General features: G+C 57.4%; 14 protein-coding genes across 14 annotated transcripts; 6 read left to right on the plus strand and 8 right to left on the minus strand.

The window, feature by feature from the left end:
* Positions 1-14: 14 nt before the first annotated feature.
* Positions 15-1,459, minus strand: BDY17DRAFT_303605 (uncharacterized protein). Its single transcript, XM_033734601.1, has one exon. The coding sequence runs from the start codon at positions 1,150-1,152 to the stop codon at positions 28-30; it is 1,125 nt and encodes a 374-aa protein (XP_033586873.1). The 5' UTR covers positions 1,153-1,459; the 3' UTR covers positions 15-27.
* Positions 1,460-1,600: 141 nt separating this feature from the next.
* Positions 1,601-4,458, minus strand: BDY17DRAFT_303607 (uncharacterized protein). The gene has a single exon (XM_033734602.1). It carries the CDS (start codon positions 3,970-3,972, stop codon positions 1,741-1,743), a length of 2,232 nt encoding a protein of 743 aa, XP_033586874.1. The 5' UTR covers positions 3,973-4,458; the 3' UTR covers positions 1,601-1,740.
* Positions 4,459-4,571: 113 nt separating this feature from the next.
* Positions 4,572-6,360, plus strand: BDY17DRAFT_303611 (TLC domain-containing protein). The gene is made up of 3 exons (XM_033734603.1): positions 4,572-5,159; positions 5,218-5,291; positions 5,349-6,360. The coding sequence occupies exons 1-3, from the start codon at positions 4,665-4,667 to the stop codon at positions 6,097-6,099; spliced, it is 1,320 nt and encodes a 439-aa protein (XP_033586875.1). The 5' UTR covers positions 4,572-4,664; the 3' UTR covers positions 6,100-6,360.
* Positions 6,361-6,414: 54 nt separating this feature from the next.
* BDY17DRAFT_303613 (major facilitator superfamily domain-containing protein) lies at positions 6,415-8,348 on the plus strand. The gene is made up of 5 exons (XM_033734604.1): positions 6,415-6,596; positions 6,648-7,068; positions 7,120-7,184; positions 7,240-7,659; positions 7,713-8,348. Exons 1-5 carry the CDS (start codon positions 6,560-6,562, stop codon positions 8,327-8,329), a joined length of 1,560 nt encoding a protein of 519 aa, XP_033586876.1. The 5' UTR covers positions 6,415-6,559; the 3' UTR covers positions 8,330-8,348.
* BDY17DRAFT_256367 (major facilitator superfamily domain-containing protein) lies at positions 8,347-10,143 on the minus strand (the record flags this gene model as incomplete). Its single annotated transcript, XM_033731595.1, has 2 exons — positions 8,347-9,584; positions 9,636-10,143. 2 exons carry the CDS (start codon positions 10,141-10,143, stop codon positions 8,347-8,349), a joined length of 1,746 nt encoding a protein of 581 aa, XP_033586877.1.
* Positions 10,144-10,485: 342 nt separating this feature from the next.
* BDY17DRAFT_303616 (nucleotide-diphospho-sugar transferase) lies at positions 10,486-12,019 on the plus strand. The gene has a single exon (XM_033734605.1). The coding sequence runs from the start codon at positions 10,900-10,902 to the stop codon at positions 11,962-11,964; it is 1,065 nt and encodes a 354-aa protein (XP_033586878.1). The 5' UTR covers positions 10,486-10,899; the 3' UTR covers positions 11,965-12,019.
* Positions 12,020-12,240: 221 nt separating this feature from the next.
* On the plus strand, positions 12,241-13,494 carry BDY17DRAFT_313148 (peptidase C13 family-domain-containing protein; the record flags this gene model as incomplete). Its single annotated transcript, XM_033735686.1, has 1 exon — positions 12,241-13,494. One exon carries the CDS (start codon positions 12,241-12,243, stop codon positions 13,492-13,494), a length of 1,254 nt encoding a protein of 417 aa, XP_033586879.1.
* Positions 13,495-14,308: 814 nt separating this feature from the next.
* Positions 14,309-15,493, plus strand: BDY17DRAFT_227516 (beta-lactamase/transpeptidase-like protein; the record flags this gene model as incomplete). Its single annotated transcript, XM_033730163.1, has 1 exon — positions 14,309-15,493. A coding segment is annotated over one exon (1,185 nt), but the record flags the coding sequence as incomplete, so codon positions are not given.
* Positions 15,494-15,690: 197 nt separating this feature from the next.
* BDY17DRAFT_327274 (uncharacterized protein) lies at positions 15,691-17,303 on the minus strand (the record flags this gene model as incomplete). Its single annotated transcript, XM_033737649.1, has 2 exons — positions 15,691-15,803; positions 15,857-17,303. The coding sequence occupies 2 exons, from the start codon at positions 17,301-17,303 to the stop codon at positions 15,691-15,693; spliced, it is 1,560 nt and encodes a 519-aa protein (XP_033586881.1).
* Positions 17,304-18,285: 982 nt separating this feature from the next.
* BDY17DRAFT_35932 (uncharacterized protein) lies at positions 18,286-20,745 on the minus strand. Its single transcript, XM_033738297.1, has 3 exons — positions 20,496-20,745; positions 20,272-20,441; positions 18,286-20,214 (listed from the first exon to the last, which is right to left on the minus strand). The coding sequence occupies exons 1-3, from the start codon at positions 20,590-20,592 to the stop codon at positions 18,460-18,462; spliced, it is 2,022 nt and encodes a 673-aa protein (XP_033586882.1). The 5' UTR covers positions 20,593-20,745; the 3' UTR covers positions 18,286-18,459.
* A 2-nt stretch (positions 20,746-20,747) lies between these two features.
* On the minus strand, positions 20,748-21,269 carry BDY17DRAFT_303623 (uncharacterized protein). Its single transcript, XM_033734606.1, has one exon. It carries the CDS (start codon positions 21,181-21,183, stop codon positions 20,881-20,883), a length of 303 nt encoding a protein of 100 aa, XP_033586883.1. The 5' UTR covers positions 21,184-21,269; the 3' UTR covers positions 20,748-20,880.
* A 561-nt stretch (positions 21,270-21,830) lies between these two features.
* BDY17DRAFT_303624 (actin cortical patch SUR7/pH-response regulator pali) lies at positions 21,831-22,948 on the plus strand. Its single transcript, XM_033734607.1, has 3 exons — positions 21,831-21,987; positions 22,051-22,215; positions 22,273-22,948. Exons 1-3 carry the CDS (start codon positions 21,971-21,973, stop codon positions 22,775-22,777), a joined length of 687 nt encoding a protein of 228 aa, XP_033586884.1. The 5' UTR covers positions 21,831-21,970; the 3' UTR covers positions 22,778-22,948.
* Positions 22,949-22,960: 12 nt separating this feature from the next.
* On the minus strand, positions 22,961-24,312 carry BDY17DRAFT_35989 (uncharacterized protein). The gene has a single exon (XM_033738298.1). The coding sequence runs from the start codon at positions 24,083-24,085 to the stop codon at positions 23,144-23,146; it is 942 nt and encodes a 313-aa protein (XP_033586885.1). The 5' UTR covers positions 24,086-24,312; the 3' UTR covers positions 22,961-23,143.
* Positions 24,280-24,924, minus strand: BDY17DRAFT_255861 (uncharacterized protein; the record flags this gene model as incomplete). Its single annotated transcript, XM_033731564.1, has 1 exon — positions 24,280-24,924. The coding sequence occupies one exon, from the start codon at positions 24,922-24,924 to the stop codon at positions 24,280-24,282; it is 645 nt and encodes a 214-aa protein (XP_033586886.1).
* Positions 24,925-25,129: the final 205 nt, after the last annotated feature.

The raw sequence follows: 25,129 nt of genomic DNA on the forward strand, positions 1-25,129 counted from the left end.
CCCCCCCCCCCCCCCCCCCCCCCCCATTCAGCTGCTTTCATCCCCCGGACACGTCGACGGCGCATCCACCCACCCCGTCAACCGATTCGCAACATCACTAACATAACACGCCGTCGCGCCCGCCGCGTCGCTCAAATCCCCGCTGGCAGCCATATACCCGCTATTATACCCGCGCGCCGCCACGTACGGATCGCCGTACAGATTCAAATTCTGCACGAGGCCCGCGCCGCTCGGCGTCCCCTGCGTGCCGTCCTGCACCATCGCTAGGATGGACTCCGCCTGGTGGGCAGGGGAGAAAGACGAGCCCGCGTGCGACTGCATGAGGCCTGGATTTGGGACGCCGGTGGAGGAGTGCGTGGTGGGCACGTGCACGCAGCCGTGGGATTCTTGCAGCACGATGGCGAGGATGAAGCGGTGGTCGACGAGCGAGGCGTTCGCGCGGCTCTGAATCGCGGTGTAGATGTCTGCTATCTGGGCGATGGTGTTGTCTTGCCCTGCGTGCAGGGCGGAGCACGATGTTTGCATGCTCGGGAGATTGGAAGTCCACATGTTTTCGAAGGAGATCCAGGTTGTGGCCGGGGGGAAGGAGGAGGCGGGCCCGCTGTAGTAGGTGTATTTGTCTTGGCCGGCGCCGATGCCGTCTTGCATGTCGTTTGCGCTGTTGTGAGTTGCGCCGCCGGTTGTGAAAGCGGTTGCGTTGGTCACTTGCGCGGAGGAGGGGGTGTAGTGAAAGGCGGTTTGTTGCTCGTGGACGACAACGGGGATGACGATGATCAAGATGAGGACGAGGGCAGCAATGGAGCAAATGACAACTTTCCGTCTCCGACTCCAGCCCTCCTTCTCTGAATCTCCAAACGTGTGACGACGTCGCGACCCCTCTGACTGTGCCCTCCACGCAGCCTTCTCCGCATACACGGAATCGGCTTCAGAGTCGAGGTACGAAGCACTCTCCACACTAACCGCCGACTCCGTCCGGCCGCGAGAACTCGCAGACTCGACATCACTCTCGGAAGCCTTGCTCACGCCAGAGTGAGACCATGGCGCCAACGAGCTGGGGCGAGAGAAACTCGGTTTGGACGACGAGTAGGATTGCAGGCGTTGGAAGTAGAGCGCCGGGTCGTCGTGGTGGGAGTAGTGGTCGATTCGCGGCATGTTTTGCCCACCGGATAAAGTGGTGTCAAGGAGGCTGATGGGGAGTTTCCATGGAACGTGCCGAGTTTGCAACCGTGGGAATGTCTTTTATTTGATGTTGAAATGCTGCAAGGCGGAGGTGAGGCTGTGGCGGTCGGTGAATTCGGAGAGTTGTTTGCGGAGGTTTTGTTGCTGGAGGAACGCCACAGCCGCGTTGGCGGGGTGGTAGACTCTGCGCAGCCTTGTCGGCGGATTTCATGCTGGGACTGCACGGCTGATGTTGTTAGTACACACTCATCGGTCAGGATTTAATATAATTCATCTGCTGGGAGTAAAAAGGTTATCTAACAGTGGCAAGTGAATATGGCGGCTATCAGGCTCGTCACGGCAGCTCGCCTTCGTTGCATTCATGGACCTGCTCGGTGAAGAACACTGAGCATGAGAACGCAAATAAATGACAGACGAAAACATCATCGATTCATGGTAGATACAGAGCATTCAGCACTTGATAAGAGCTTGTGTCTACTACGCCCGACCTTCACCACGTGATCGGGACTGAATCAGTCCTGTTCAGAAGCTAATCCAATACAATCACACGCTCCACACCCCTCAATTCCACCAAAAACTCACACTCACACTCACGCTCAAACTCTCCACATAATGCCACCAGCCGAGCGGGATATACAAACACTCCCCCGGCGCCAACACGCCCTCCACAAACGCCGCCCCCTCAAATTCCGGAAACTGCTCGCGAATGCCTCTGACAGCATCGAGGTCCGTCGTTCCCCCGAGCGAGCGCGGTCGCACGTGAGAAATATCGACTTGCGCCGTGTTGCCCATCGGCACGCCCTTTTCGTCTACGCCGCGTGGGTAGAGATGCGGGGTCTCGGTCGGGGCGTAGAGGCGGATGTACTTGTATCCCACCACTTGGCAGAGGATGTTGTGGTAGGGGTCGGTGTGGAGAGGCGTGATTGTGCCTTTTGGTCCGATCCAGGCGTTGAGCATCGGCTCGGACAGTTGAGGCGTCGTTGTCAAACCGGGGGTCTGAAGTGCTGCGCCTGTGGGTTCGGGCGGGGTGGTGTAGCAGTAGTCGGGGAAGACGATGTCTTTGCGCAGCGAGGGGATCTGTGCGAAGAGATCGTGCTGGGCGAGGTAGCCGATTTCTTTGGGATTCGTGGGAACGAGGTAGGTCTTGATGTAGTTGCCGATCGAGATGATCTCTTGCCCCCAGTCTGCATCGGTGTAGCTTTTGCCAATCTCCACTGGCACCAGACGGCGACCTCCCAGCGTTCGCCTCAGGAAGTAGTTTGGATCTTGCCATTTCTGCATTGCAGGCCAGTGGGCGAATGTGCGAGGGATGATGAGTGGGGTACTGTCTTTGTCCAGGTGGCCTTGGAACGCCTCAAAGTTGAGCGCTGTAGCCGAGCGGAAGATTGGATGCTCGGTCGTCAAAGGCTGGGGATGAACTAGCCCAAAGCGATGGGGCAGCTCTTCCGTGAGATCAACTGCAATGTGCTTCTCCAACTGCTGAAAGACTGCCTCGAATGTCGACGCCCGACCGGGAGCTCCAGAGATGGTCAGCGCTTTGTCGAGCACCATCACGATCTCCGTGACCCAGTCAGTCTCCACGGCTCGCCGCGTCAGAGCACGTGTATTGTCATCGCGGTCTTCCGAACAAGTCAGCTTTGGGTTATCCGTGTGAACGAGCAGTCCTTCCTGGAACCCACCTGATCCGACTCGGCGCTTCTTCGTCCTGCTGCGCTCGGCTTCCAGCTCTGCTTGAGTGCGCAGGATGTGCACGGCCTTGCCGAGACTGGCCTCTTCATACAATCTCCTCCAGCACGTGGGCACGTTCTGATACGGCCAAGCGTGCAGCTTCTGGTGAGCCAATTCCAGTACCTCATCCGGCTGGGTGTCGAGGAGTTTGATGGGAGCAAGTCCGCACAGCTGGATAGTTTCGTTGGGGACGATTATGTCCAGGTCTGCGCTGATCTTGTTGGCAAGATCGAAGAGGTGTGCGCTAGCCATAATTGCATCGTGGTCGTTCATAGAGTCATCGAGACTGGGCTGGAATAGGTTGGAGACCTTGCGTTTGCCCGTGTCAGACTGCAACGCTGGAAGAGCAAGTGCACGCTCTCCATGAGTGTCCTGGCTTGCTCGAGAGACGTTGGGCCGGTGCGGTGCGTCATTGGTGTCGAGGCTGGGCGTCTGATGAGTCACCCTTGAGGTATTGTTGATTCCAAAGCCAGGGCCTTGAGACGACTCCTGCGATTGTGCCTTTTTGGGGGCGGGAGGTTTGATGGTGCCATCGGCGAGAGGCTGAGAAGTGGTCAAGTCGTACCAACCAGTGCTCACAACAGCAGTTGGACCAGGACACGATGAAGGAGGGAGAGCTCTCGCATTCGCCGCCAGTGTTGGTTGGATGGCCCCATTTTGGGCAAGTCGGGCCTGTTCCATCTGCCGGCCGAGATCGGCGGTGATCTGCTTGATAGCAGCCTTGTTTCGAGTGTACCGGCGCTCATCCATCGTCATCGGCACCCTGCTGTCGTCGCGCAGGTCCTCAAGCCGGCGTTCGGGGATGCGTGAGGGATCACCGAAGACTTGCGGGACTGTACGCATCCAAGGAGGCGCACTCCATTGTCGTCCAGCAAGCCAGACCGACGTGGAGAGACGGTGCAGGAGTTCCTCATCGCTCGTGGCGAATTCGATGCGATAAGCCGGTGGGATCCGCCTGTCCTCTCCCCTCCAAGGCATCGTTGCTGCGTCGAGGGGTTGAGTTGTGGCTTGGATGGGGTTGGTGTTGTTGGGAGAAGAGTGGATGTTGCAAGAGAGCGCGGCCATGTGGTGTTTGGTCTTTCTGCCGAAATGTGAATAGGCAGACGCAAATTGGCTTTCGTCATATGCCGCGTGTGGCGTGAGCACGTGCAGATGAGCGCGTCACTTGGCGGTCTTCACGAGGAAGGAGCAACGGGCATGTGGTGCAAGAGGCAGGCGCGGCTTTGTTGGCTGGGCAGTTGCACTTTGCTTATCTTGACGGCGAGATGATCACAGATGGTCGATGGAAGAGTAAATCTCGGTCTTCCGGCATGTCGATCAACCACATGGTCGCAGTCGATTACTTGGATGTTCCACTGCCATCGTCCAACTCTGCATCATGTTTCGAGCGTTCAAGCTGGTTCTAGCCATCCCAATGCCTGTGGGAATGTCTCGTGTCAAGATGGGCGCACAAACGCCGTGCTGACGACTGTCCTCTCGTGTCTCGACGTATCTCAGCAGTCATCTGCATAAAACCAACAATTCAAAGGTCGGTCCAGTGCAACTCGAGATGGTACAAGAAAGGTGAAGTCAAATTGGAGACCAGATACGGCTGTGTGACAGAAGTCGTGGCAATGGCATCTAGACTTCCCCCGCAATCCCGCACGCACTAACAACACCCGCCATCTACAGTGTACTGTACGTAGCTCGGTGAGGGGTCCGCTCAACCACCTACCCACACACCACCGCTCACACGACCACCACGCGCCGCCGCCGCCATGCTCGACCCCTTCCCGATCCCCCCTCCACGCTTCCTCGTGGCCGCGACCCAACCCTTCGCAAACGCCCTCGGCCTCCACTCGCTCCCGCTGCACGTCCACGAGGTCCTTTTCGCCGTCGCCCTCTACACCTTCACCCAGACCGTCTTGTCCCCGTGGCTCTCGAACCTCCTGTGTCCCGACACGTATTCCAAGCTCAACCGACGCAACAAGCTGAACTGGGACGTGCACGTCGTCTCCTTCGTGCAGTCGTGTCTCATCAATGCGCTGAGCCTCTACATCATCCTCTTCGACGAGGAGCGCAAGGCATGGCGCGCGCCTGAGGCGTGGGAGCAGCGCATCTGGGGCTACCTTGGCGTTGGCGGGCTGGCGCAGAGCTTCGCTTTGGGCTACTTCCTGTGGGATCTCTACATTTGCTCCACGCATGTCGATGTCTTTGGCTGGGGTATGCTGGCTCATGCCGTCAGCGCTACTGCCGTCTTTGCCCTTGGCTACGTACGTATATGGAGTGGCATTCGGACGAGGCATCCACTGACTGACTCTGCGATGACAGCGGCCGTTCATCTACTTCTACGCGCCGGTATTCTTGCTCTATGAGCTCAGCAGTCCATTCCTCAACGTTCATTGGTACGCAGTGCCTGTTAGACTGCAGTCCAATGCTCCTTTTCCTGACCACGTCTCTAGGTTCTGCGATAAGCTCAATCTCACGGGAAGCATGCTACAAGCGATAAATGGCGTATTTCTCGTCGTCACCTTCTTTTGCTGTCGTATCGTCTGGGGCCTGTGGAGCTCATACTGGGTCTTCTCCGATGCCTTCCACCCCATCACCTCCGGTCGCGCCAACTTTGCAGCAGCGGTTCCTTTCGGCAAGGTCTACACGCACACCACCAGCGAGCTGCTCGCACTATCCAAGGCGCCCGAGGCGCAACTTGCAGCCTTCAACCGCGAGCAATACCTTCCCCTTTGGCTCCCGGCACTCTATCTCGCGTCGAATTTCGTCTTGAACTCCCTCAATGTCTTTTGGTTCGGCAAGATGATTGAGACGATCCGCACCCGCTTTGATCCGCCTTTTGGAACCAAGGGTGTTGGCGCAGACAGCAAAGCACCTGCAAAGTCTACTCACCGTCGTCGCGAGTCAGTCCCGCAGCTCACCCCCGAAGGCGGCACGGTGGAGGAGGAAGTCGGAGGGCCGAAGAAGTCTCCCTCCAAAAACGGCAAGAGCAGCCCGGTCGTAGTAGAGGGGAAACACACCCCAAAAGCAAAGAAGGGCGGCAGTGTGAGCGCTGCACGAGCGAAAGCGGAGGAGGCGCTGAATGGGCCAGTGGGACACGTGCAGGACACGAAGTTCGAGCGGCCATTAGTGGACGATGAGGTTCTGGATGCGGAGGTCACGGGGTCTGCGCCGCGTACCGTGAGAAGCAGGCGAAAGGCTTAGAGGGCGTCGTTGGACAGCCTGATGCTTCAGATGGTAGTGGAGGGGCATTAGTAGAGCGTTGTCAGAGTTGTTTAGGTGGATGTGCTTGGACTTGCACAACGATGGTTGAAGAGGTAGCGTACAGAGGAAGTGTACTTGGATACATGAAATGCGCCCAGCTCTCATGCAATCTGCAATCAAAGCAACGGCTGTGCTCAGCCGAGCACGCGGCTGACACGCGCTCACCCGCAATCCAACCGCCTCAACTAGTGGCGTCATGATCAGTCAGCAATGCGGCAACTCCACGCCTTTCGTGATTATTGTTTGCGCATCCCACGCATCGTTGACTTTTTATTCAATGGGGCTACAGCGTCGAAACACATAGCGGCATTGGACATACTGACTTCAGTCCGGGTATAGAGCCTCGTTGGCGCGGTTCTCATTGCGCAGCGTCGTCCCCAAGACGCCATACAACCGAGCAATGCCGAGCGCATCCAGGGGCTCTGCGAACGGCCATGGTGAGACGAAACGTCCCAACTCGCGCCAAAGCACCACTAACAACCTCCCAGATGGCGAAACAGCGAAAACAACCATCGCTTTCGAAGCCGGCGACCCCGAAAACCCCTACAACTGGTCGCGCGCAAAGAAACTCTGGATCGTCTTCCTAGGCACCATCACCACCCTCAACTCCACCGTCGCTTCCGCCCTCCCCAGCGGCGACTCCGATCAACTGCAACGACACTTCCACGTCACTGTCGATGCGCAACTCGTGCTGCCTAATTCCACCTTTCTCATCGGCTATGTCCTTGGGCCGTTTTTGTTTGCGCCGCTGAGCGAACAACATGGGCGCAGATATATTATCTTGTTGACGTATTCTGCTTTTACTATTTTCATGATGGCTACCGCATTGGCGCCGAATTGGACGGCGTTTCTTTTTTTCCGAATGCTGGCGGGGTTGTTTGCTAGTACGCCGATTAGCAATACTGGAGGGTAGGTCTGACCTTCATTGATGAGAGGGACGCTTGCGCTGACGAGTTGCAGGCTCTATGCGGACGTGTACGGCGATCCAGTTTATCGAGGCCGAGCGATGGCTTGGTACCTCGCCGGTATGTCGTCAGACGTTCAAATATAGCAGGAATGCTTCTGACAGAGTCGCAACAGTTGCTGGCGCTGGACCGTGCCTGGGCCCCATACCGTCAGGCTACCTCGAGCAATTCGGCTGGCGCTGGACCTTCTGGTTCGGCCTGATCCTCGCGGGATCCTGTTTGGTACCTCTCTTCTTTCTCCCAGAAACGTATGGGCCGGCCATCCTCATGCGAAAAGCCAAGAGAATGCGCAAGCAGAATCCCGGCTCCAACGTTTATGCTCCACTTGAACTGCAGCACCTCGGCGCACAGCAATTCATTTCAAAGGTCCTTGGACGTCCGTTGCGCATGCTTGTCGCCGAGCCCATCGTCTCTGCGACCTGCTTGTATCTGTCGTTGATTTACGCCGTCATTTTCATGCTCTTTCAGGCTTACCCCATTGTTTTCTCCATCTACAACTTCACCCCCGGCGAGGTGGGCCTGGCTTTCCTTCCGAGTAAGTTCCCTCGCGCGCATCATTCATCCCCATCGACTCACAAAACCTCTCAGTCGTCGTCGGCTCATTCCTAGCCCTTGTTCCCGTCATCTACTGGGACTACTACCTTCGCTCCGCGAAGCAAAAGAACAAACCCTGGTCGTCGAAAGAGGAATACCAACGCCTTCCCCTCGGCGTTCTAGGCGGACCGCTCTTCTCCATTGGCATGTTCTGGATAGGCTGGGGCACAAAGCAAGACCACTGGATCGTGCCCATGCTCGGCGGCATCCCGCTCGGCTTCGGCTTCGTCCTCATCTTCATCGCCCTCTTCAACTACCTCGTCGACAGCTACAAAATCTACTCCGCGAGCGCGCTGGGCGCGACGAGTATTTCGCGAAGCACGTTTGGCGTTGTTTTGCCGTTTGCGGCCAAGCCGATGTTCAGGACTCTGGGTGTTGCTTGGGCCGCTAGTTTGTTGGGCTTTTTGTCGTTGGTGATGTGTTTGATCCCGCCGCTCTTTATTCGGTTTGGCGAGGGATTAAGAGGTAGAAGTCCTATCTGCCAGGAATTGGCAAAGGGCAGTGGAGCGAAGCAGCCGGAGAAGGAGGCGGCGGACGAAGAGATGAATTCTCGAGAGATGACTGATGAAGAGAAAAGCGACGAGGGGAAGAATGAAGAGGACAAGAGCTAGAGCTAGATGCGAGCACATTACATAGACCGCGATCCGACAATTTTGTTCGGCAGCAGCGCTGTCCACAGCACACAACCCAACGTCACCCCGCCCGCCAAATATAGCAAAACGTCGTACGAGCTTCCTGGACTTCCTTGTGGAGGTACCAGGCCCGCGGCGGTCAAAGGTGCAATCAGCCCTGCTATCCGCCCCAGACAACTCGCAAACCCGCACGCCGTTCCACGAATCGGAGCGGGAAACGCCTCGGGCGTCCAGCCGTACAGAACGGCATTGAACATGCTCTGCATCAAGTACTCCAGCAAGCTCAACCCGATATTCGAAGCTTGCGAGTTGATCTCGGCGAAGATGAACAGCGACGCGCCCATCAGTCCCGAACTAATGACCATCGTCCACTTCCGCCCGAACCCCGGGATGTCGTAGCACAGCACGCCGATCAGCACGCCTACGATCCCCGGGAGGTAGATGTAGATGTAGTCTCGGTAGCTCTCCTTCAGCCCGACAGAGATGTCTGCGTTCTTCGCTGCGATGACAGTCGGCAGGTAGTATCCCGCTAGCGTGAAGCCGAAGAAATCGCAGATGTACGTCAGCCAGACGAGGATGGTGAGGCGCGCCATGCGCGAGTTGTTCCAGTATCTCGCCACGCCGCCAAAGGCCTTGTCGTTGAAGGTCGAGGCGTTTTCCACGCGCTCGGATTGGAAGAGCATTTTGAAACGGTCCAATTCCAGCAGGATCTTTTCCTTCCACGTGCTTTTCAGCTGGAGCACGCCGCCGCCGAGCATTGCTGCACGGCTGTGGAGCGATTCGTGTTCGCTGGTCAACTCCTCGAACATCTGCAAAGTGAGGTTACACTTCTGCCCATTGAAGGCGCGCACATTCTGCAGCACTTGCACCGCTTTGGCATCTTGGCCCCGCGAAATGAGGAATTTCGGACTCTCCTGGAAGCGGAAGACGAAGAAGCGCAGCACGAAGACGGCCAGGGTCATTGCGCCGACGGTGAAGAGGAGGTAGCGCCAGCCCATGTTGTTCTTCATCCCGCAGCACGGCACGCCGGCCGCGACGTTGTTGCAGGACGGAAGGGCGTCGGGAGAGGTGAAGTTAGGGGTGCAGCTGTATGCGGGGATGTAGGCGTAGGCGAGCGCGGAACAGATTACGACGCCTAGCGGTTGGAAGATGGAGAGGAAGGGTAAGAGTCGGCGGCGGTTTTGAGGCACAAACTCGAGGAAGAGGGTGGTGTCGAGGGGGATGTTGCCGCCAACTGTTTGGGTTAGCTGAAGTTCCAGTGAAATTGCGAACGTGAACGACTTACTGCCGAATCCGACAAATGCAGTCAGAATCAGAAAGGTTTCGTAGTTGTTCGAACCACCCAATGCCAGTCCGAAAATAGTGGCCGTCAGTACAGTCAGGTTGAATGCCCACTGTCTGCCCACGATATCGGCCAGGATACCCCAGAAGCCGGCTCCAGCAGTGAGGCCGGCCGAGAAGCAGACGGAGATGTTGCTCGTCTTGTCAGACGCGAAGCCAAACTCCTGCTGCAGCGGGCTGAGCACGAGACCAAATGCCTCCGCCCATAGGAGGTCTAGGAAGTAGCCGAAACCACACAGTACCCATAGATACCATTGGTATTTTCCCATGGCCATGTCGTCCACCTCGGCGTTGATCAGTGCGCATTTCTTCTCGAACAGCGTCCCCTCGAGGCCGTAGATTTCCGTCGTCGATTGAGTACGGTCATCTGTTGGCGAGATCTCGCGATCTGACCCGCCCTCCAAGTTCTTGTCATGACCTACGAGAGCTTCATCCTTGTGGTATGCTTCCATAGGGTCTTTGGTGCGGTTGAGGAAAGCCATTATCACGTGACCACACCCCGCGTGACCTCTTGCCTAGTAAAGGAAAGCGTGCAGATGTAGACAAATGAGGGTACCAGGAGACTGAAAGGCAAAAAGGATGAAAGCAGGAAGAAAGTCGAGGAAAGGCGGCGGTGTCGAGCAAGGTTGTCTTGCATCATGATTCAGTCACTTTCCCGTCTTCGAACTGCGAACCATGCCTCCCACAAGTAAGACCCGCACTGCTAGACACAGACTGTGACGCTTCTGGAATAGGCGGTGGTGGAAATGCACCATTTCAAGGAACAGACCGTAAGGCGGCATGCCAGCATCATAGACTTGGCCCTGCCTAACCCGTCAACCAGGTACCACGTCAGGCGTACAAACGCGCACAAAGCATTATGAGGTGCGTTAGACGTATTGATTTTACTACTGGCGAAACCACCAGGCCGGGTAACGCGAGTTTGTTGCTACTGTCTTATTTTGAGACGTTCTTTCGATGGAGTGCTGTTGGGAAGCAGAGCATCTTCGGACTCATCTCCGACCAGATTGAGTTTGAGGCTAGGATCGATCAACGATAGCGTGGAGTTATTCCTCTCTCACGCGGAGACCGCCCATGTATGACCTCACCAATGGCCTGTCGTTTGTCGTTGGAGACGCCCATGGCCATTGCGCGAGTTCTTGGATTGGAAAAAATGGGGGCATATTGGCGGTTAACACATATCTCTACTCGTACCCATACAGCGCACTATGCCAGGACCTGATCCCAATGCTCCCGCGGTAGACCCATCCTCTCGTGCATACATCTCACTCATCACTCGAGGCTCATATCTACCCGGACTCGCCCTTCTTATCCATACTCTCGACAAGCAGGAGTCGAAACACGCAATCGTTGTGCAATACACCGAGTCCTTGGAACCAGATTGCGTCCAGTGCCTGCGAAATCTGACATCCATTTATCCCCTGCTTCACACGCAGCGTGTAGAACCACTCGCTTTGCCGAAGGGTCTCAGTCCTATTGCAGAACGCTTTGACGCCACTTTGACCAAACTCCGAGCATTCGCACCACTCGACTGCCAGAAATGGGCCGCGGAACCACCACTATCACGGATCCCAGAGGAAGTCTGCTTTCTCGATGCAGACATTATGATCTTCCGATCGGTCGATGAGGTTTTTGACATTCCGCGTCCGGACTCCAATTGGATAACAGCCCACCATGCGTGCTGCTGCAATATCGACTCTGACCCCTGGGCGCCTGCCGAGTGGAAGCCGGAAAACTGCCCGTTGACTCCTCTCCGACATCCCGAGGCGCTGGAAGCAAAGGTACCGGCTAGCAGTGCCGACGGTGCGCGCGAAACGTACAAGGCGCTCAATTCCGGGGTGTTTGTTTGCACGCCATCCAAGGAACTCTGGAGTCGCATGGACCATTTCCGTCTGCACGACGAGCGAGTGAAAACATTCACCTTTCCAGACCAGAACTTCTTGGATGTCTTCTTTGAGGATCACTGGGTGCCGATGCCGTATACGTTCAACGCTCTCAAAACGCACCGATACTGGCACGCGGATGCCTGGCGGGATGAAGAAGTGCGCGCTCTGCATTACATTGTTGACAAGCCGTGGGAGGCACGTGTTGCGGAAGATGGTACGGCGGGGTATAAAAGTCGGGATGGAGAGACGCATAATTGGTGGTGGAAGGAGTATGATGCTTGGGAGAAGCGAATGAAGAAGGATGGACAGCAGAGCGTGCTGGAGTGTGTACAGAAATACATGTGCGTGGACTCTGGGCTCGGAAAGACTCGATTCCAGGGGGAGTGAATTACTCCGCATCGCAACAGTATTTAGATGAATATGTATCGAGATCTCCAGTGTGTTTTGTCATGAAAGGAAGGCTGCATAGTGCGAGTGAGGCTACAGCCCGCTTCCCAAAGAGGAAACGCGGCTCCACCTTGAATCTAACGCGTACGACTGGAACAACCAAACCCTTCGTAATAGTCATCTACACTCCAGACAATGCACTTCTGACAGCACTGTTGACCCTGCGCTTTCTCAACACCGCCATCGAGGCCTCTCACCACACCTCCACCGCCCACCATGCGCCTTATCCATCTCCCCTCCGCCCTCCTGGCGCTCCTCAGTCTCCCCCTCCTGACTCCCGCTACCCACACCTCCAACTGGGCAGTGCTGGTCTCGACGTCGCGCTTCTGGTTCAACTACCGCCACCTCGCCAATGTTCTCTCCCTCTACCGCACCGTCAAGCGCCTTGGCATCCCCGACAACCAAATCATCCTAATGCTGCCCGACGACATGGCATGTAACCCGCGCAACTCCTTCCCCGGCAGCGTCTTCAACGACAAGAGCCGCGGCCTCGACCTCTACGATGACAAGAGCGGTGCGTTGGGAGGGGATGACAACCTCGACATGGGCGGAATAGAAGTGGACTACCGCGGCAACGAAGTGACCGTTGAGAACTTCATCCGCCTGCTGACCGATCGCTGGCCGGCATCACACCCGCACAGCAAGCGCCTCATGACCGGCCCACAATCCAACATCCTCATCTACATGACCGGCCATGGGGGGAACGAGTTCCTCAAATTCCAAGACAGCGAGGAGATTTCCTCCTTCGATCTGGCCGATGCCTTTGAGCAGATGTACGAGAAGAAGCGCTACCACGAGATGCTATTCATGATCGACACGTGTCAGGCGAACACCATGTACTCGGCCTTCTACAGCCCCGGAATTATAGCCACCGGGAGCTCGGCGAAAGACCAGAGCAGCTATAGTCATCACGCTGACCAGGATGTCGGCGTGGCAGTCATTGACCGCTGGACCTACTTCTACCTCGAGTTTCTCGAGTCACGCCTCAACAGTACCAGTTCCGACGTGCGGCTGGGCGAGCTGTTCGACTATCAGACCTTTGACCGCGTGCATTCCGACGCGGGCGTGCGGTATGATCTCATCGCGGGCGGTGAGCACGCGGCAAGGGACAAGCGCGTGCTGGATTTCTTTGGCAATGTGCAAGGGGTGGAGATCGAGCCCGGCCTGAGAGCCGCTCCGGAAGACTGGAAGAAGGATTTGGAGGCGTTGCAGAAGATTCTGGAGTCGACGCAGGAGAAGCTGGATGTATTGAGCGGTGTCGACGATGCTGCTGCCAGTCTTCATGCGAAAGGAGCCGAGGCCACAGCTGCTACTGCAAGTAATGGCCAGGCGGTCAGCAGGACTGCTCTCGACATGGCACACCAGGGCGACAAGTGGCTCAAGAAGGTTGCCGGCGCCGCCTCACTACTGGTCCTTTCTGGCGTGTGGCTTGCATCGAGTGCATGGACGAAGCGAGCCGCGAGTGCATAAAGCTTGTTGCTGACGCTGCTTCCGACCTGCCTGCCTGATCCGGAACGTCGCATCGCGTGGGAATTTGTCTCCTCCTGGCAACGACGGTCTAGACATGGCGGTCACCAAATACATTTGTAACGGATTGGCCGCTTAATATCAAGCAGCCGGCAAGACATGCACACGGCAAATTCAATCCCACAAGCGACCTGCACGGAAATCACCCGCCGTCCCCGGAATGCGCGGCATTGTTTCGCTTATTCATGGTACACTAAATCCTAGCCTCGCCTTCGCCCCGGGGCTAGATGGCGCCAGCGTGCGCCGAGTGGAGACTCCATCACCAACCTCGCCAAGATACCACGGCGTCTGCCTTGCTGGAATGGCGGAGAGAGGTTGTTTGAGTTGGGAGCTTGCGAAGCATCGTAGATTGCAACGACTGCTGCTAACCTCAGGTGGGCAATGGTTTCTGTCCCCTCTGAGCATGGCCCGCGAGCCCCCCGTCTTGCTCCAAGTCCAAGCGACCCGCACGTTTTGATCACTTGAGTGATGTGATAAGATACATATAGCTATGTAGTGGCGTCTGCTTCTTCCTTCCCCTTCCAAGTAAAGATCTTCTCTCGCGCTGCGCCGGCACTCGAGCGATCAGCACCGGCACTTCCCTCCTGGGCAACTGATCTTCACAATGGCCGTCCACACCTACCAGCCCATCGGTGACACGCTGCAGCAGCAGCTCGACGATCTCAAGCTCGAGACAATCGTTACCTCCACCGAGCTGCTCGATTTCGAACCCCCGCAGCAGCAGCGACCAACACCCCTCGAACAAATCCTTGACCCCATCTTCCAATCCGCAGTAGACGCCGGCCGCATCCCCGGCGTCGCGGCCGTCGCCTACGATGTCTCGGGCGAAGTCCTCTTCAGCAAAGGCTACGGCCACCGCGTAGCAGGCGACGTGACCTCGGGCCCCATCACACCGCAGACTCCGCTGATGCTATGGTCGTGCACGAAGCTCGTGACGTGCGTTGCGGCGCTGCAGCTGGTTGAGCAAGGGAAGCTGGACCTGTACGCCGCGGCGGAGAAGTACGTCCCCGGTATCCGCGCCGTGCAGTGTTTGCGCGGCTTTGAGGAGGATGGGACGCCGAGGCTCGCGAAGCCGGAGAGGACCATCACGGTACTGAATCTTTTTACGCATACCGCGGGGTTTGGGTATGATTTTTTCGACCAGAAGTTGATGGATTGGCGGACGGCGAGCAAGAAGGCGGCGGGGAGCTCGGAGGGAGTCAAGCCCACTGCGATGGAGGAGTATTCGACGCCGCTTTTATTCGAGCCGGGTACGCGGTGGCAGTATGGGGTGGGTGTGGATTGGTTGGGGTTCATCATCGAGGCGATTTCGGGGCTGGGATTGGCGGAGTACATTGAGAGGAATGTGACGGGTCCATTGGGATTGAAGACGACGGGGAGGACGTTGACGCCCGAGCAGGATGGCGAGTTCTTCACGGTGTATGCCAAAGATCCGCAGGGGACGCTGGTGCCGACTCCGATGCGCACGGTAGATGATCCGGATGTCGTGCCTGGCGGACACTTCCTGTACAGCACGACGGAGGAGTACGCGGCATTCCTGCTCACGCTGCTGAATCACGGCAAGCATCCAAAGTCCGGCGTGAGGGTGTTGCAAGAGGAGACGGCGAAGCGATATCTGTTCAACGACATGCTGCCGGAAGTCGGCTGCTCTGCTGACGGCGTGGGCGACATGTTGGCCTGGACGGTGCCGCGGGTGACGTTGATGGGCTCCTTCTTGCCGGGCGTGAGCAAGGGCTGGAGTCTCGCCGGACTGGTGAACACTGAGGCGGCACCGAACGGTCGGAGTAAGAATAGCTTGATGTGGGCCGGTTTGGGCAACTGCTACTTGTGGGTCGATCCGACCGCTGGCAAGCTCGGCTTTGTATCCGCTGCAGTCTTGCCCTTCATGGACAAGGATGTCTTGCATCTTGCGGATGCTTTGGAGAGAGCTGTGTATGGCAATCCGGCGGCGAAGGAGATTGGGGAGATTGGGTCGAACTTCACCGGTGGAAGCTGGGAGAGTTGATGCTCATGAGGTGTGTTTTGCGGGTGTCGTGTCGTTTGGATTAGGGTGGCTGTCCTGAAGCGTTCTGCTCTGTTTGTGGGGTGTCATGGGTCTCTTCATGATTTATTTCATCATCGACGCGTCTTCTATCGTATCTAGCCTGGCATTTGCGTCTTTGTCGCCATGATTAGAATGCCATTGTTCGGACTGAGGGTCGAGAGGCCCATGCGTGATAGGGCTCTCGCGGCACCTGGTAGTCCTCCTAAAACTGTGCAAAAGCTCGTCAGCAAGATTCACCAGAGCGGTACTATCAACACTCACCATCATCCCATCCGTGCCTCAGAATCTTACGTGCAGAGAGGGAATCTTCAAGATACTCCGCCACCTCTACGCTGTCCCACAAGCCTTCCCGCCTTTGCATCCCCCTGAGAAGATGAATAGCGCGTCGCTGAATCTGCGCATTGTCCGTAGTGTCGCAGATGAAGTTGAGCGCGGGCACAATGTCCGCGGACAGAGTAAACACCGGATGATTGTCTTTCCGCCGCATTGCGAGCATTTCCGCCAAGTCCAAGACCTCGGTAAATGCCTGGTCGTCTTCCGTCACGTTGGCGAAGCGGGTGGGGGAGGGTGCACGGGTGTGAGGTCGTATGACGGATTGCCAAAGGCGACGCGAGAGGCAGAGGGAGAGGAACTCGTGCTGCTCGGCTTGCGACTTGACGGATTCGCCGAGCACTTTTCGCGATTGATCGAAGCGCGACATCCATCGGTGGACGCGATGGTGGATGGGCTGCATTTGTGGCGCGTCGACATTGCCCCCTGCACCCTCTAAGCTGTGGTTGAAGTCGACTTCGATGGCGGAGATTTGTCGACGCGCGTCGGCGAGACTTTCAAAGGGGCCTTCGAGGAGCTCGCTGGCGCCGTTGAAGCGCGAATAGAGGCTGAGATCGTCGACGACGGGCTCGTCGAGGAAGAGGGCGGCGTGGATGCCGAGGGTGGAGAAGGTCTGCGCCATTTCGCAGATGGCGTCGTCGCTGGAGAAGGAGGTGGGCGTGCTTTCTCGTGAGGGAGACGCGCCGTTGGGGGAGGCGAGGAGGCGCGAGCCGGCGCGCAGATGCTGGATGGACTCGGTGTAGCGTCCCATCATACTTTCGATGCAGAAGAAGATGAGGCAGCACGCGAGGGTGAGGTGCAGGTCTGTCGTTGCCGACTCGCCCATCCGTGCCGTCAAGTCTTGAATGGCCATGTTGTACTGTTGGAGGATGAGATGTTCGAGTTGCTGTGCTTCTGGCGTTGGCGACGCGTTCGGAATGCGCGTGAGGAAGAGCCAGTGCGCGGCTCCCAACGCGACCAAGGCATGTCGGACGGCCTCACTCGTCTGGGCAGGGGCAAGGATGAGCCGGTTCCAGAAGTCGAGACGAGTTGAGGTAAAAGTGAGATGGCTGGTGGTGTTTTGTTGGACGTGATGGAGGAAACGTCGCTCCGTTTGCGAACCGCGATCGATAAATGAAGTCGGGGTGGGCAGCCAAGGGACATAGACGGTCTTGGACTTTTTTCGGGACGAGCTGGATACAACGACGCTCTGCAAGTAGCCATCACAGGTGAAGCCGTCGTTGCGGCATCGCAGACACGTCGGCTTCTCTTCGTCGCACTTCAAATGTCGCGTCTTGCAGGTAATGCAACCCGTACGAACCTTGGGCGCGGAGGCTCTAGAGCGTTTGGGTTTGGCAGGGTTGGGGGTGGAAGTGTTGGTGGTCTTGCGGGAGAGCATGACGACTTGACAACGACGAGAGGCCGTCGACGACTGACATCGAATTGGTGAAGATGGACGGAGTAACACAGACAAGGCCAGCGGGTACAAATTCCATTGGGGGGTTGTTGCGAGGCCGTAGCCAGGTATATAAAGCGGACTGAGGCAGCATTGCAGTTGGGCGGTAGGCCATGACACACCGACCACCACCACCGCCCCACGGGTCATGCATCATCACCCGCCCTGCGCGATTAAGGCATGCCCATGGACTGCAGCAGCGTTCTGCCGACCGTGTTGGCTTCGATTCGCAGGGGCCACGGCGCGCGCGACGGGTACGGTAGCTCTGGCTCGGCCGACGCCTGCCCACTCCTCCACCGCACCGCGCCGCGCCGGGGGCAAGGCCAAAGGAAGGGCTTGCGGACGCCAGTGGAAACGCAAATCAATTTTTAGCCACGGGCCATGACGAGGAAGGGAAGGGGCAACCGTACGCGCGACAGCAGTCCGCCCTCCCAGCGTGGCCGAAATGTTGCTGCCTGGGGCCCGCCCTGCGGGTTCCGCTGCGTGCGCGTGTGGATCGCGCGGGCTTTTACGGCTTGGCCAATCACCGCGCGGCGGTGACTTGTGCCAAAACAACGTGCTCTGCCGGCCTTGCCTTGTTCCTCCGGGCCTTGCATTCTACCGGCGATCCGAGAGTGCTTGCACAGTAATGAGAGGGCTAAGCAATGGTGACATCCGAGTGCCGACGCCCCATGGCTGAAGTGAGGTAACCTTGTCACTATGTCAACTCGCGACACGTGCTGAGGGCGTCGGTGGATGCATCGGTTAATCATCAACGCTTCGACAGACGAGCAACACCTGAGTCGTGCATCACCGCTTCGAATGCCTTGACTCAATCACGTAAGCTACTTGCTGTATCATCAATGTCCTCAGCACCAAGGGCATTATTCCCATGTGTCGTAAAACGGCCATCCCTCGGCCAACTTTCGCGATCTGCCACTATCGCTCCCAGATCTGCAATGCATCGTATAGTAGCTCGCCCATTGCAGGGCCCGAGGCTACTTTCCATCATGTCCTCCAATCAACAACCAATCCGACCTCTCCAGTTCATCGGACCTCGCTCTCAATTTCCAATTTCACCATACTTCGCTGCCTCTTCCCCTGCTCCTCAGCCGCACTTCTAAACGGCCAGAAACTCCACCAACCCTTTGCCAAACAATACCCCCGCCTCAGCCTTGTATGCCTCACTAACAAAGTATCCCTGGGGCGTGCGGCCAACATCGGGGAAGACAAAGTGGGCTTGAGATCCTTCGCGCGAGATTGTATCCTTGCCTGGCGTCGGAGCGGAGATTTCCGGCTGCGCGAGTTTCACAGATGGTCGGGCGTTCTGGCTCTGCAACGGAGCAGCTGTAGGAGTTGGAGCAACGGCCGGCACCGGGTTGTTGCCTGGTTGCACAGCCTTGGCTACTGGTCGTGAGCTGGTTGGAGTTGCCGCGACGGCCGGCACCAAGTCGTTGCCTGGTTGCACAGCCTTGGCTGCTGGTCGAGAGCTGGTCGGAGTTGCCGCGACGGCCGGTGTAGTCGCAGCCGCAGGAGCCACAGGAGCTGCTTGCGAGAAGGTGATGGGCGTCGACTGTAAGTCGGACGTCAAACTCGCGCCAAACGACTTGCTCATAACCGACGCCCGCGAGTCGTCCACGCTCCTCTCCGAATCCTCAAACACGTTCGACCGCTCTTCGACGTCATCGTAGACCTCCATCTCGTCGTCGGAATCGCCTTCCGGGACCCGGAACATACCGCTGGGATCACCGGGGAGGTTGTGTGGGATGGAAACGAGTCGGTCGATCTTGACTCTCTTGAGCCGGTGGGATTGGATCTCTTTGACGTCTTCGTCTTGTTCCAGCTCGTCCAGTTCCTTCCTTAGCTGTCGCAATCGTTCCATTTTCGCTTGACGGACATCGGCATTGCTCTCCTTTGGCTTTGGCGCGGCCTTCCTCAATGATGAGAAGCCGACGGTGCTGGGGGTGCCAATATCAGAATTGGCTTCGCGCGCAGCACGCAGCATCGCCGCCCGTTGGATGGTCGGAGTGCCAAGGAAGCGAGGGGTGCGAGGCATGCGGCGCACCACGGGGGTGCCCTGCGGCACGTCAAGCAGCTTGGGCGGTTGCTGAGCGCGTGATGGCTTCGAAGGTGTGGGACTGCTCTCTTCGATCTGCGAGAGACGAGAGATGAACGAAGGCTCCGTGTATTCGGTGATGGTGGACAGAGAAGTCGGCACGTGGTGGTTCCTCGTCGACGGACCGTTACTGTGGTTGCGTGGAGACTCTCTCTGAGCAGACCTTGGGGTCTGAGCCGGCTGCATTTTGTCTGAGCGGCCTGGCGTCTGTTGTGCCGTTGTGGCGGGGATGTCTGATTCCACTCGTGACGAGGGACCAGTGTTTCCACGAGGAGAAGCAGCGAGCCTCCGCGTTGATGGCTTTGGAGTCTCAATACGGGCGCGCTTGGTGGGCGACTCTTCACTGGCGTCTTCGGCCTGGCGCTTACGAATGGAAGAGATGGGTTGGACGGAGTCAGCCGGAGGTTGCGTGGCAGGAATGGTGTTGTCTAGAAGCTGCTTCGGTGACTCTTCGATTCTGCTGCGTTTGGCAGCGGGTTGTGAATATGAATGCGTGTCGTCATCGTCTTCTGCCGATCGCTTGCGCGTGAATGGGCTGACGAAGTATCCTCCGACAGAGGCAAGCATTCTACGCCACCCCGAGTGCCCCTGCTCTTCTCCGGCGAGACGCTGGGGAGTTGTTGTCGCGGTAGTGTTCGTCGTACCTTCTTCTGTCTCGTTTGTGGTTGGGAGAGCGGTCGGTTGGAAGTTGTAATCGGGTAAGCCGGGGTGTTTCGATGGTGTGGGGTAAGGAGGTGGCATGAGCGCAAGAGGAGCCTTCTCAGTGACGTTGTTAGTGAGAGCGGACATGGATGCAGGAGAGGGCGAAGTGCTCACCGTCGTCTGTTCTTCGGCGAGACTCTCCCCGTAATCCTCGCGAATCTTCTTGAGCTTCGCCTCGCGCTGAGCCTTGGTGAACGGTCTGGGTGTTTTCGCTATCACGATTTCGGGCGATGGCGATCTCGTGGGAGCCGGCAGCGGCACCTGCGGAGCGATGATCGCCGGGACTGTCCAGGTGGTCAACAACGGCTGGATGGATGGAAGGATTGGCAGGAGCATACCATTTTCCGTCTCAACTGAGGGCTCGCGCGACTGGATGCGCGCGCTGCGCCGCGTGGGCGCGGGCGACTTCTTTGCTTTGCCCTTCTTTGGCGGCATCGTGGGTGGGTTTGCGACAGTTGGCAAGGGGTGTCTTGTGATAAAAGGGCTGCATGTAGGTGCTGGGTGATCGCGGAGGTTGTTGCAACAAGTTTATTCAAGTTTACGGGGTAACCCGGCAGGCGCGGCCCGCGTTTCGTGACTAAAGTGGGGCCGCAAGAGCCGGGACCAGATGTGTGAGGGATGTACTCAGATATTCACACCGCTGCAATGCAAAGCCACACCTCCAAGCATTCAGCCTTGCGAGGTACACGAGGGTGCCTGAGGCTACAGTCACATGAAGCGGGGTTAGCTCTTTGTCTGCTGAGATCGGTCACTGTACAGCTTCTTTGCACCGAGATGCCGTCTGTGATGAGCTGTGGCTCCATCGGGACAACCTCCCTCACCAAAGTTTTGAGTGCGTGCTCGCCACCGGCACGCAGTTCGCCAATACTGATCGACTTCTTGAGATGCTGACCGTCTTTCGGGGAAAACACTCGGGATCACAGCGCTGGTTTCACAAAGATCGTATTCATGTCGCGCAAACAGCACTGGTGTAGCTGCTGTCATGCCGAGATGCAGGTACGCGGTTGCCTCAGTCACACCGCACATCACCGGTGAAGTACATCACATCACATGACCATCACCGTGACCATCTCCTGAAGTGTGAGTGAGCTGGCTTCAGAGGCTATGGATAGCACACTCAATACTGCAAGTCGCAGGCGCAGTCACAATGGCAGCCACTTAAAAGCCTTGACAGCATTACGCAGCGCCGAGCCCGCAGCCTCATGCGCGGCTCAGCCACGCCTGCGCGTCCTCGGAGCCGCGTAGCTTTGCAGCATCTTCCCAGATCTCTGGCCAAGCACGCCGTCTTCATACTATTGCAGGAGCTACGTGGGCTTCGTGGAGCCACGTGTACACGGCCTCGTCGAAAGTTGGCAGGAGCAAGCAGCGGCGCCAACGGCATCGCAACACGCTGGTCAACACGGATCTTGGCCACGGCGGCAAGATCTGCCTCTTCCGCCAAACAATCGCGAAGCGCAAACCCTATTTCCAGCCGAGTAGCGCGCCAAACAACGTCACCCGCACGCGCCTCCCTTCACGTTCCCCCCGTTTCACCAATCACTGCGCCCAAATTCGCGTCTTTGGGTCCAAATGAAATTGCGCGCTCCGAAGGCTGGCGGTTGAGGCGTTGCTGGTGCTACGTCACTTGTGTCACCAGGCCGCAGCGTAGATAGGCAATAATAAAAGACTCGCATGTTCCCTTGCGCATTCCAGCTTCTCGTCCTCCATCCACAGTCGCTTCGTCCTCCTCACACCGTCACACTGCTTGCACCGATCCATCCTTGAGCCACTCATCAACCGTCAGAAACTGCAAGCAGAGGCTACGACATTGACAATGGGCTTCTTCCACTTGTACGCGAAATCTTCAACAACACGCTAGGCATTGTTTGCGGAGACTAACACCATTCCCAACAGCATCGGAGTCTTCCTGCTCTTCGCCGCCAGCATCCTCCTCCTCATCACCACCATCAGCGCCCCCGTTGTCAACGACATTGCGCTGCTGAGGGTCCACCTGAACAATGGCAGCACGCTAAACTTCGGAACGTTTGGCTACTGCGTGCTCAACGCCGCCCAGCCCAAGTACGCCTTCATATCTTCCTGACTCCTCTCACCCATACTGACACTCCCTCCCCCCAGTGATGGCAACGACTGGTGCAGCAAAGTGCACATCGGCTACAAGCCCGCCAACATCATCGCGTCAACAGCAGCATCGCAAGACTTTGACGAAATCACCGGCGGCACCTCCGACGCCCTCACCAGCACCATGGTCCTGCACCCCATCGAGTGCGGCCTGGCCTTCATCGCATTCGTCATCTCCGCCTTCGCCGGCATGTTCGGCTCGCTGTTCGGCGCCCTCATCGCCCTCGTCGCCTGGATCCTGACGCTCATCTCGCTCGCTATCGACTTTACTGTTTTCGGCATTGTGCACCATCACGTGTCGGATTACAGTGCTGGTCGGGAGCGGGCGACGTTTGGGGATGGGATTTGGTGTTTGGCTGCTGCGTTTGTCGCGCTCTTCTTTGGCATGTTTATTGTCTTCTTTACGTGCTGCGCTGCTAGGCGCGAGAAGAGGCGTGGTGTGGCTTCCAAGCAGGAGGTGCAGCCGGTGCAGACGAGGAGGAAGCGATTCGGCATGTTCTAGGCCGCTGAATGGCTCATCAAGCTCGCTTAACCTCCACTCTCACGCGGGGACGAGAGGGTGATGTGAGGGATGATGGTGGTATCTACCCTTTGCTTTTCTGCTTTTATGTTTTTTCTCGGCGTCAACTGAGTAATACCCGGAAGCAACAGCGTGGATAGCAAGGTGCACATTGAACCCGAATTTCATTCGATTCTTTCTCCCTCCCTGCCCACGTTCCATCATCTCTACACGGCCGTGGTAAAAGCCAGGAGCACTTCCTTTGCTAATCCGCACCTAAAAGACAACGCCCTTCTCAATCACTGCCACCTCCCATCCTGCCCAGGTCAGAGTCACCACCGATATCCATCATGACCTTGCCAATGGACATCAGTAGTGGCTGTCACCGCTACTGATATCCATCGAAACGTCGCCAGAACTGTACTCCGCCGCTCCGTCCATACCACTGCTCATCACCACATCGACATCCATCTTGGCCGCCTGCTCTCCAGGTCCATCTTCTCCATGCCGTGCAATGACCACGCGAAGACGGCGCAGCTCAGCACAAGCCTGCAGAATCCCGCTATGGACCGTGAAAGTCGGCATGCGCTTGACACCGTCCTCGTCAACCTTCTCCCATGCAATCGTTTCCAGCGGCATCCCAGTGAGGAAACCTGTTCTGGCGGTATCCTCGTCCCCCACATTGAGTGCCTTCGCATCGTCCTCAGCGGAGCGGATCATGCCAACGGCGTGCAGCAGAGCACCGCAGAACTCAGAGTGAGGGTAGCGCCGAGCAGCCAGGACGGCCTTCCAGTTTGCTTGCTCGGCGCGCGTCAGGGCCCTGCTCATGTCCATGTCGTCGAAGAGGTAATCGAGCCATTCGATCAGAGAGTCGGGTTCTTTGCTGTGGTGCTGCTGCGCTTGAGCTGCGAAAGATAACATCGGTGTGCGTGGAGGCGACGAGGAAGGCGAGTACTCGTTGTCGGCGTCCGAGGGCGGGTAGCAGACAGGGGAACCAGTAGGACGCTCCGGCGTGTTGCCGGTGGAGGGGGGCGAGGGGAGAGGGGAGGTAGTACGAAGCTCGGGTTTGTTGCCTGTGGAGTGGTGGGTGTAGGTTTCGATTTGAGCATGCGGAGCGAACAAGTCCGAGAAGTCGAGGAGCATGCGTGGCTCAGTGTTTGTCACGACATAGTCGTTTGGCTGCGAGTATTGGTCATGATTAGCATGAGGCCCGCCGGTGAACGGGTACGACATGGTGGGCTGTGCGGGTAGTGGTAAGTGGTGGTGGTTCGTAGAGTGGGAAGTGGAGAGAGCGCTTGCGGAAAGCTGCATCAAATTGACTCTTGTGGTGCGTTTGTTGTCTTAATGAAACGATGACGTTGTGGTGTCGCCGTTTGCTCGCTGATGTTTTGCAACAAGCCCTGCATGCGGTGCTCCAAATTGCGTTTTTCCAAGTCAATTCCGATTAGCATGGCAGGCGGGAATGGCAATTCGAATCATCCTACGGCCCTTGGCTCGGCGGTCTCTCAATCATCATCGTGAAACGTAATCCCTCCCTCCTCGGTAGCATCCCGATTCTCGTTGCCATCCGTTGCATCGTCCTCGTCCCGATGTCCGCCATTGCTCTGGACAGCACTCTTTGCAGGCGCCAACTTCTTCTTCTTCTTCTCCACTCCATTATCATCTTTCGCCCCATCCACTTCCATGCCCTCCCCATCCCCACCGCCCTCAATCTTCTTTCTTTCCTTCCTCAACTTTGCCTTGGCCCTCTTCAGCTGGTTCTTGCTCAGCTTCTCCTCATCCAATTTCCGCCTCTCCTCTTGCTTCTCCCTCCATTCCTTTTCCTTCTCCTCCTTCTCCACCTCCTCATCCATCAACCTCAACCTCTCGTACTCCCGCCGCCGACTAGCCTTGTAGACGTGAAACTCCCCGCTGCCCGCTCCGGCCGACGAGCCCTGCACATTTGCCACAATCTCCGGCGGCGCGGCTAGTGTCTTCGCTTGGGAGGTCGCAGATGCTGGGATGATGATCTCGCGATCGGGGTTGGCGAAGAGCGCCTCCACTTGTGCTGATTGTTGGCTTAGAGGGTCGTTGGCGCGGGCTTTCTTGACAGGGCGGTTGGAGCGGCGGTCGTTGGAGGTGGGGATGGCTTCGGGGATTGGTTCTGACATGGTTGAGGATTGAGGACGTCTGTCGACCCGCTGTTGTCCTTGGTGGGAGGCCAGGTGAGGTGCTGAGTTGCTTCGCTCTGGACGGGAAGAAAGACACCGGGGGTCGCCTGGGATGTCTCTTTTGGGGCTAGAAGTGGTGGGTCAACCCTGCCGCCACATCTTCTAGCGCGGATACCGCCGTTAGCGTTTAATGATTCCAACAAAT

The sequence above is a fragment of the Neohortaea acidophila genome, assembly GCF_010093505.1.
Source record: "Neohortaea acidophila strain CBS 113389 unplaced genomic scaffold BDY17scaffold_10, whole genome shotgun sequence".
Taxonomy (NCBI): Eukaryota; Fungi; Ascomycota; class Dothideomycetes; order Mycosphaerellales; family Teratosphaeriaceae; genus Neohortaea; species Neohortaea acidophila.

Excerpts from the sequence above, each read along its gene's own strand:
- BDY17DRAFT_303605 (XM_033734601.1), bottom strand. The coding sequence starts at position 1,152 with ATGCCGCGAATCGACCACTACTCCCACCACGACGACCCGGCGCTCTAC.
- BDY17DRAFT_303607 (XM_033734602.1), bottom strand. The coding sequence starts at position 3,972 with ATGGCCGCGCTCTCTTGCAACATCCACTCTTCTCCCAACAACACCAAC.
- BDY17DRAFT_303611 (XM_033734603.1), top strand. The coding sequence starts at position 4,665 with ATGCTCGACCCCTTCCCGATCCCCCCTCCACGCTTCCTCGTGGCCGCG. Across the intron at positions 5,160-5,217 it reads CCGTCTTTGCCCTTGGCTAC|CGGCCGTTCATCTACTTCTA; the intron begins GTACGTATATGG and ends CTGCGATGACAG. Across the intron at positions 5,292-5,348 it reads CCATTCCTCAACGTTCATTG|GTTCTGCGATAAGCTCAATC; the intron begins GTACGCAGTGCC and ends CCACGTCTCTAG.
- BDY17DRAFT_303613 (XM_033734604.1), top strand. The coding sequence starts at position 6,560 with ATGCCGAGCGCATCCAGGGGCTCTGCGAACGGCCATG. Across the intron at positions 7,185-7,239 it reads GATGGCTTGGTACCTCGCCG|TTGCTGGCGCTGGACCGTGC; the intron begins GTATGTCGTCAG and ends GAGTCGCAACAG. Across the intron at positions 7,660-7,712 it reads GGGCCTGGCTTTCCTTCCGA|TCGTCGTCGGCTCATTCCTA; the intron begins GTAAGTTCCCTC and ends AAAACCTCTCAG.
- BDY17DRAFT_303616 (XM_033734605.1), top strand. The coding sequence starts at position 10,900 with ATGCCAGGACCTGATCCCAATGCTCCCGCGGTAGACCCATCCTCTCGT.
- BDY17DRAFT_35932 (XM_033738297.1), bottom strand. The coding sequence starts at position 20,592 with ATGCCGCCAAAGAAGGGCAAAGCAAAGAAGTCGCCCGCGCCCACGCGG. Across the intron at positions 20,442-20,495 it reads CTCAGTTGAGACGGAAAATG|TCCCGGCGATCATCGCTCCG; the intron begins GTATGCTCCTGC and ends CCACCTGGACAG. Across the intron at positions 20,215-20,271 it reads TCGCCGAAGAACAGACGACG|AAGGCTCCTCTTGCGCTCAT; the intron begins GTGAGCACTTCG and ends AACGTCACTGAG.
- BDY17DRAFT_303623 (XM_033734606.1), bottom strand. The coding sequence starts at position 21,183 with ATGTGCGGTGTGACTGAGGCAACCGCGTACCTGCATCTCGGCATGACA.
- BDY17DRAFT_303624 (XM_033734607.1), top strand. Across the intron at positions 22,216-22,272 it reads CTCAACGCCGCCCAGCCCAA|TGATGGCAACGACTGGTGCA; the intron begins GTACGCCTTCAT and ends CCCTCCCCCCAG.
- BDY17DRAFT_35989 (XM_033738298.1), bottom strand. The coding sequence starts at position 24,085 with ATGCAGCTTTCCGCAAGCGCTCTCTCCACTTCCCACTCTACGAACCAC.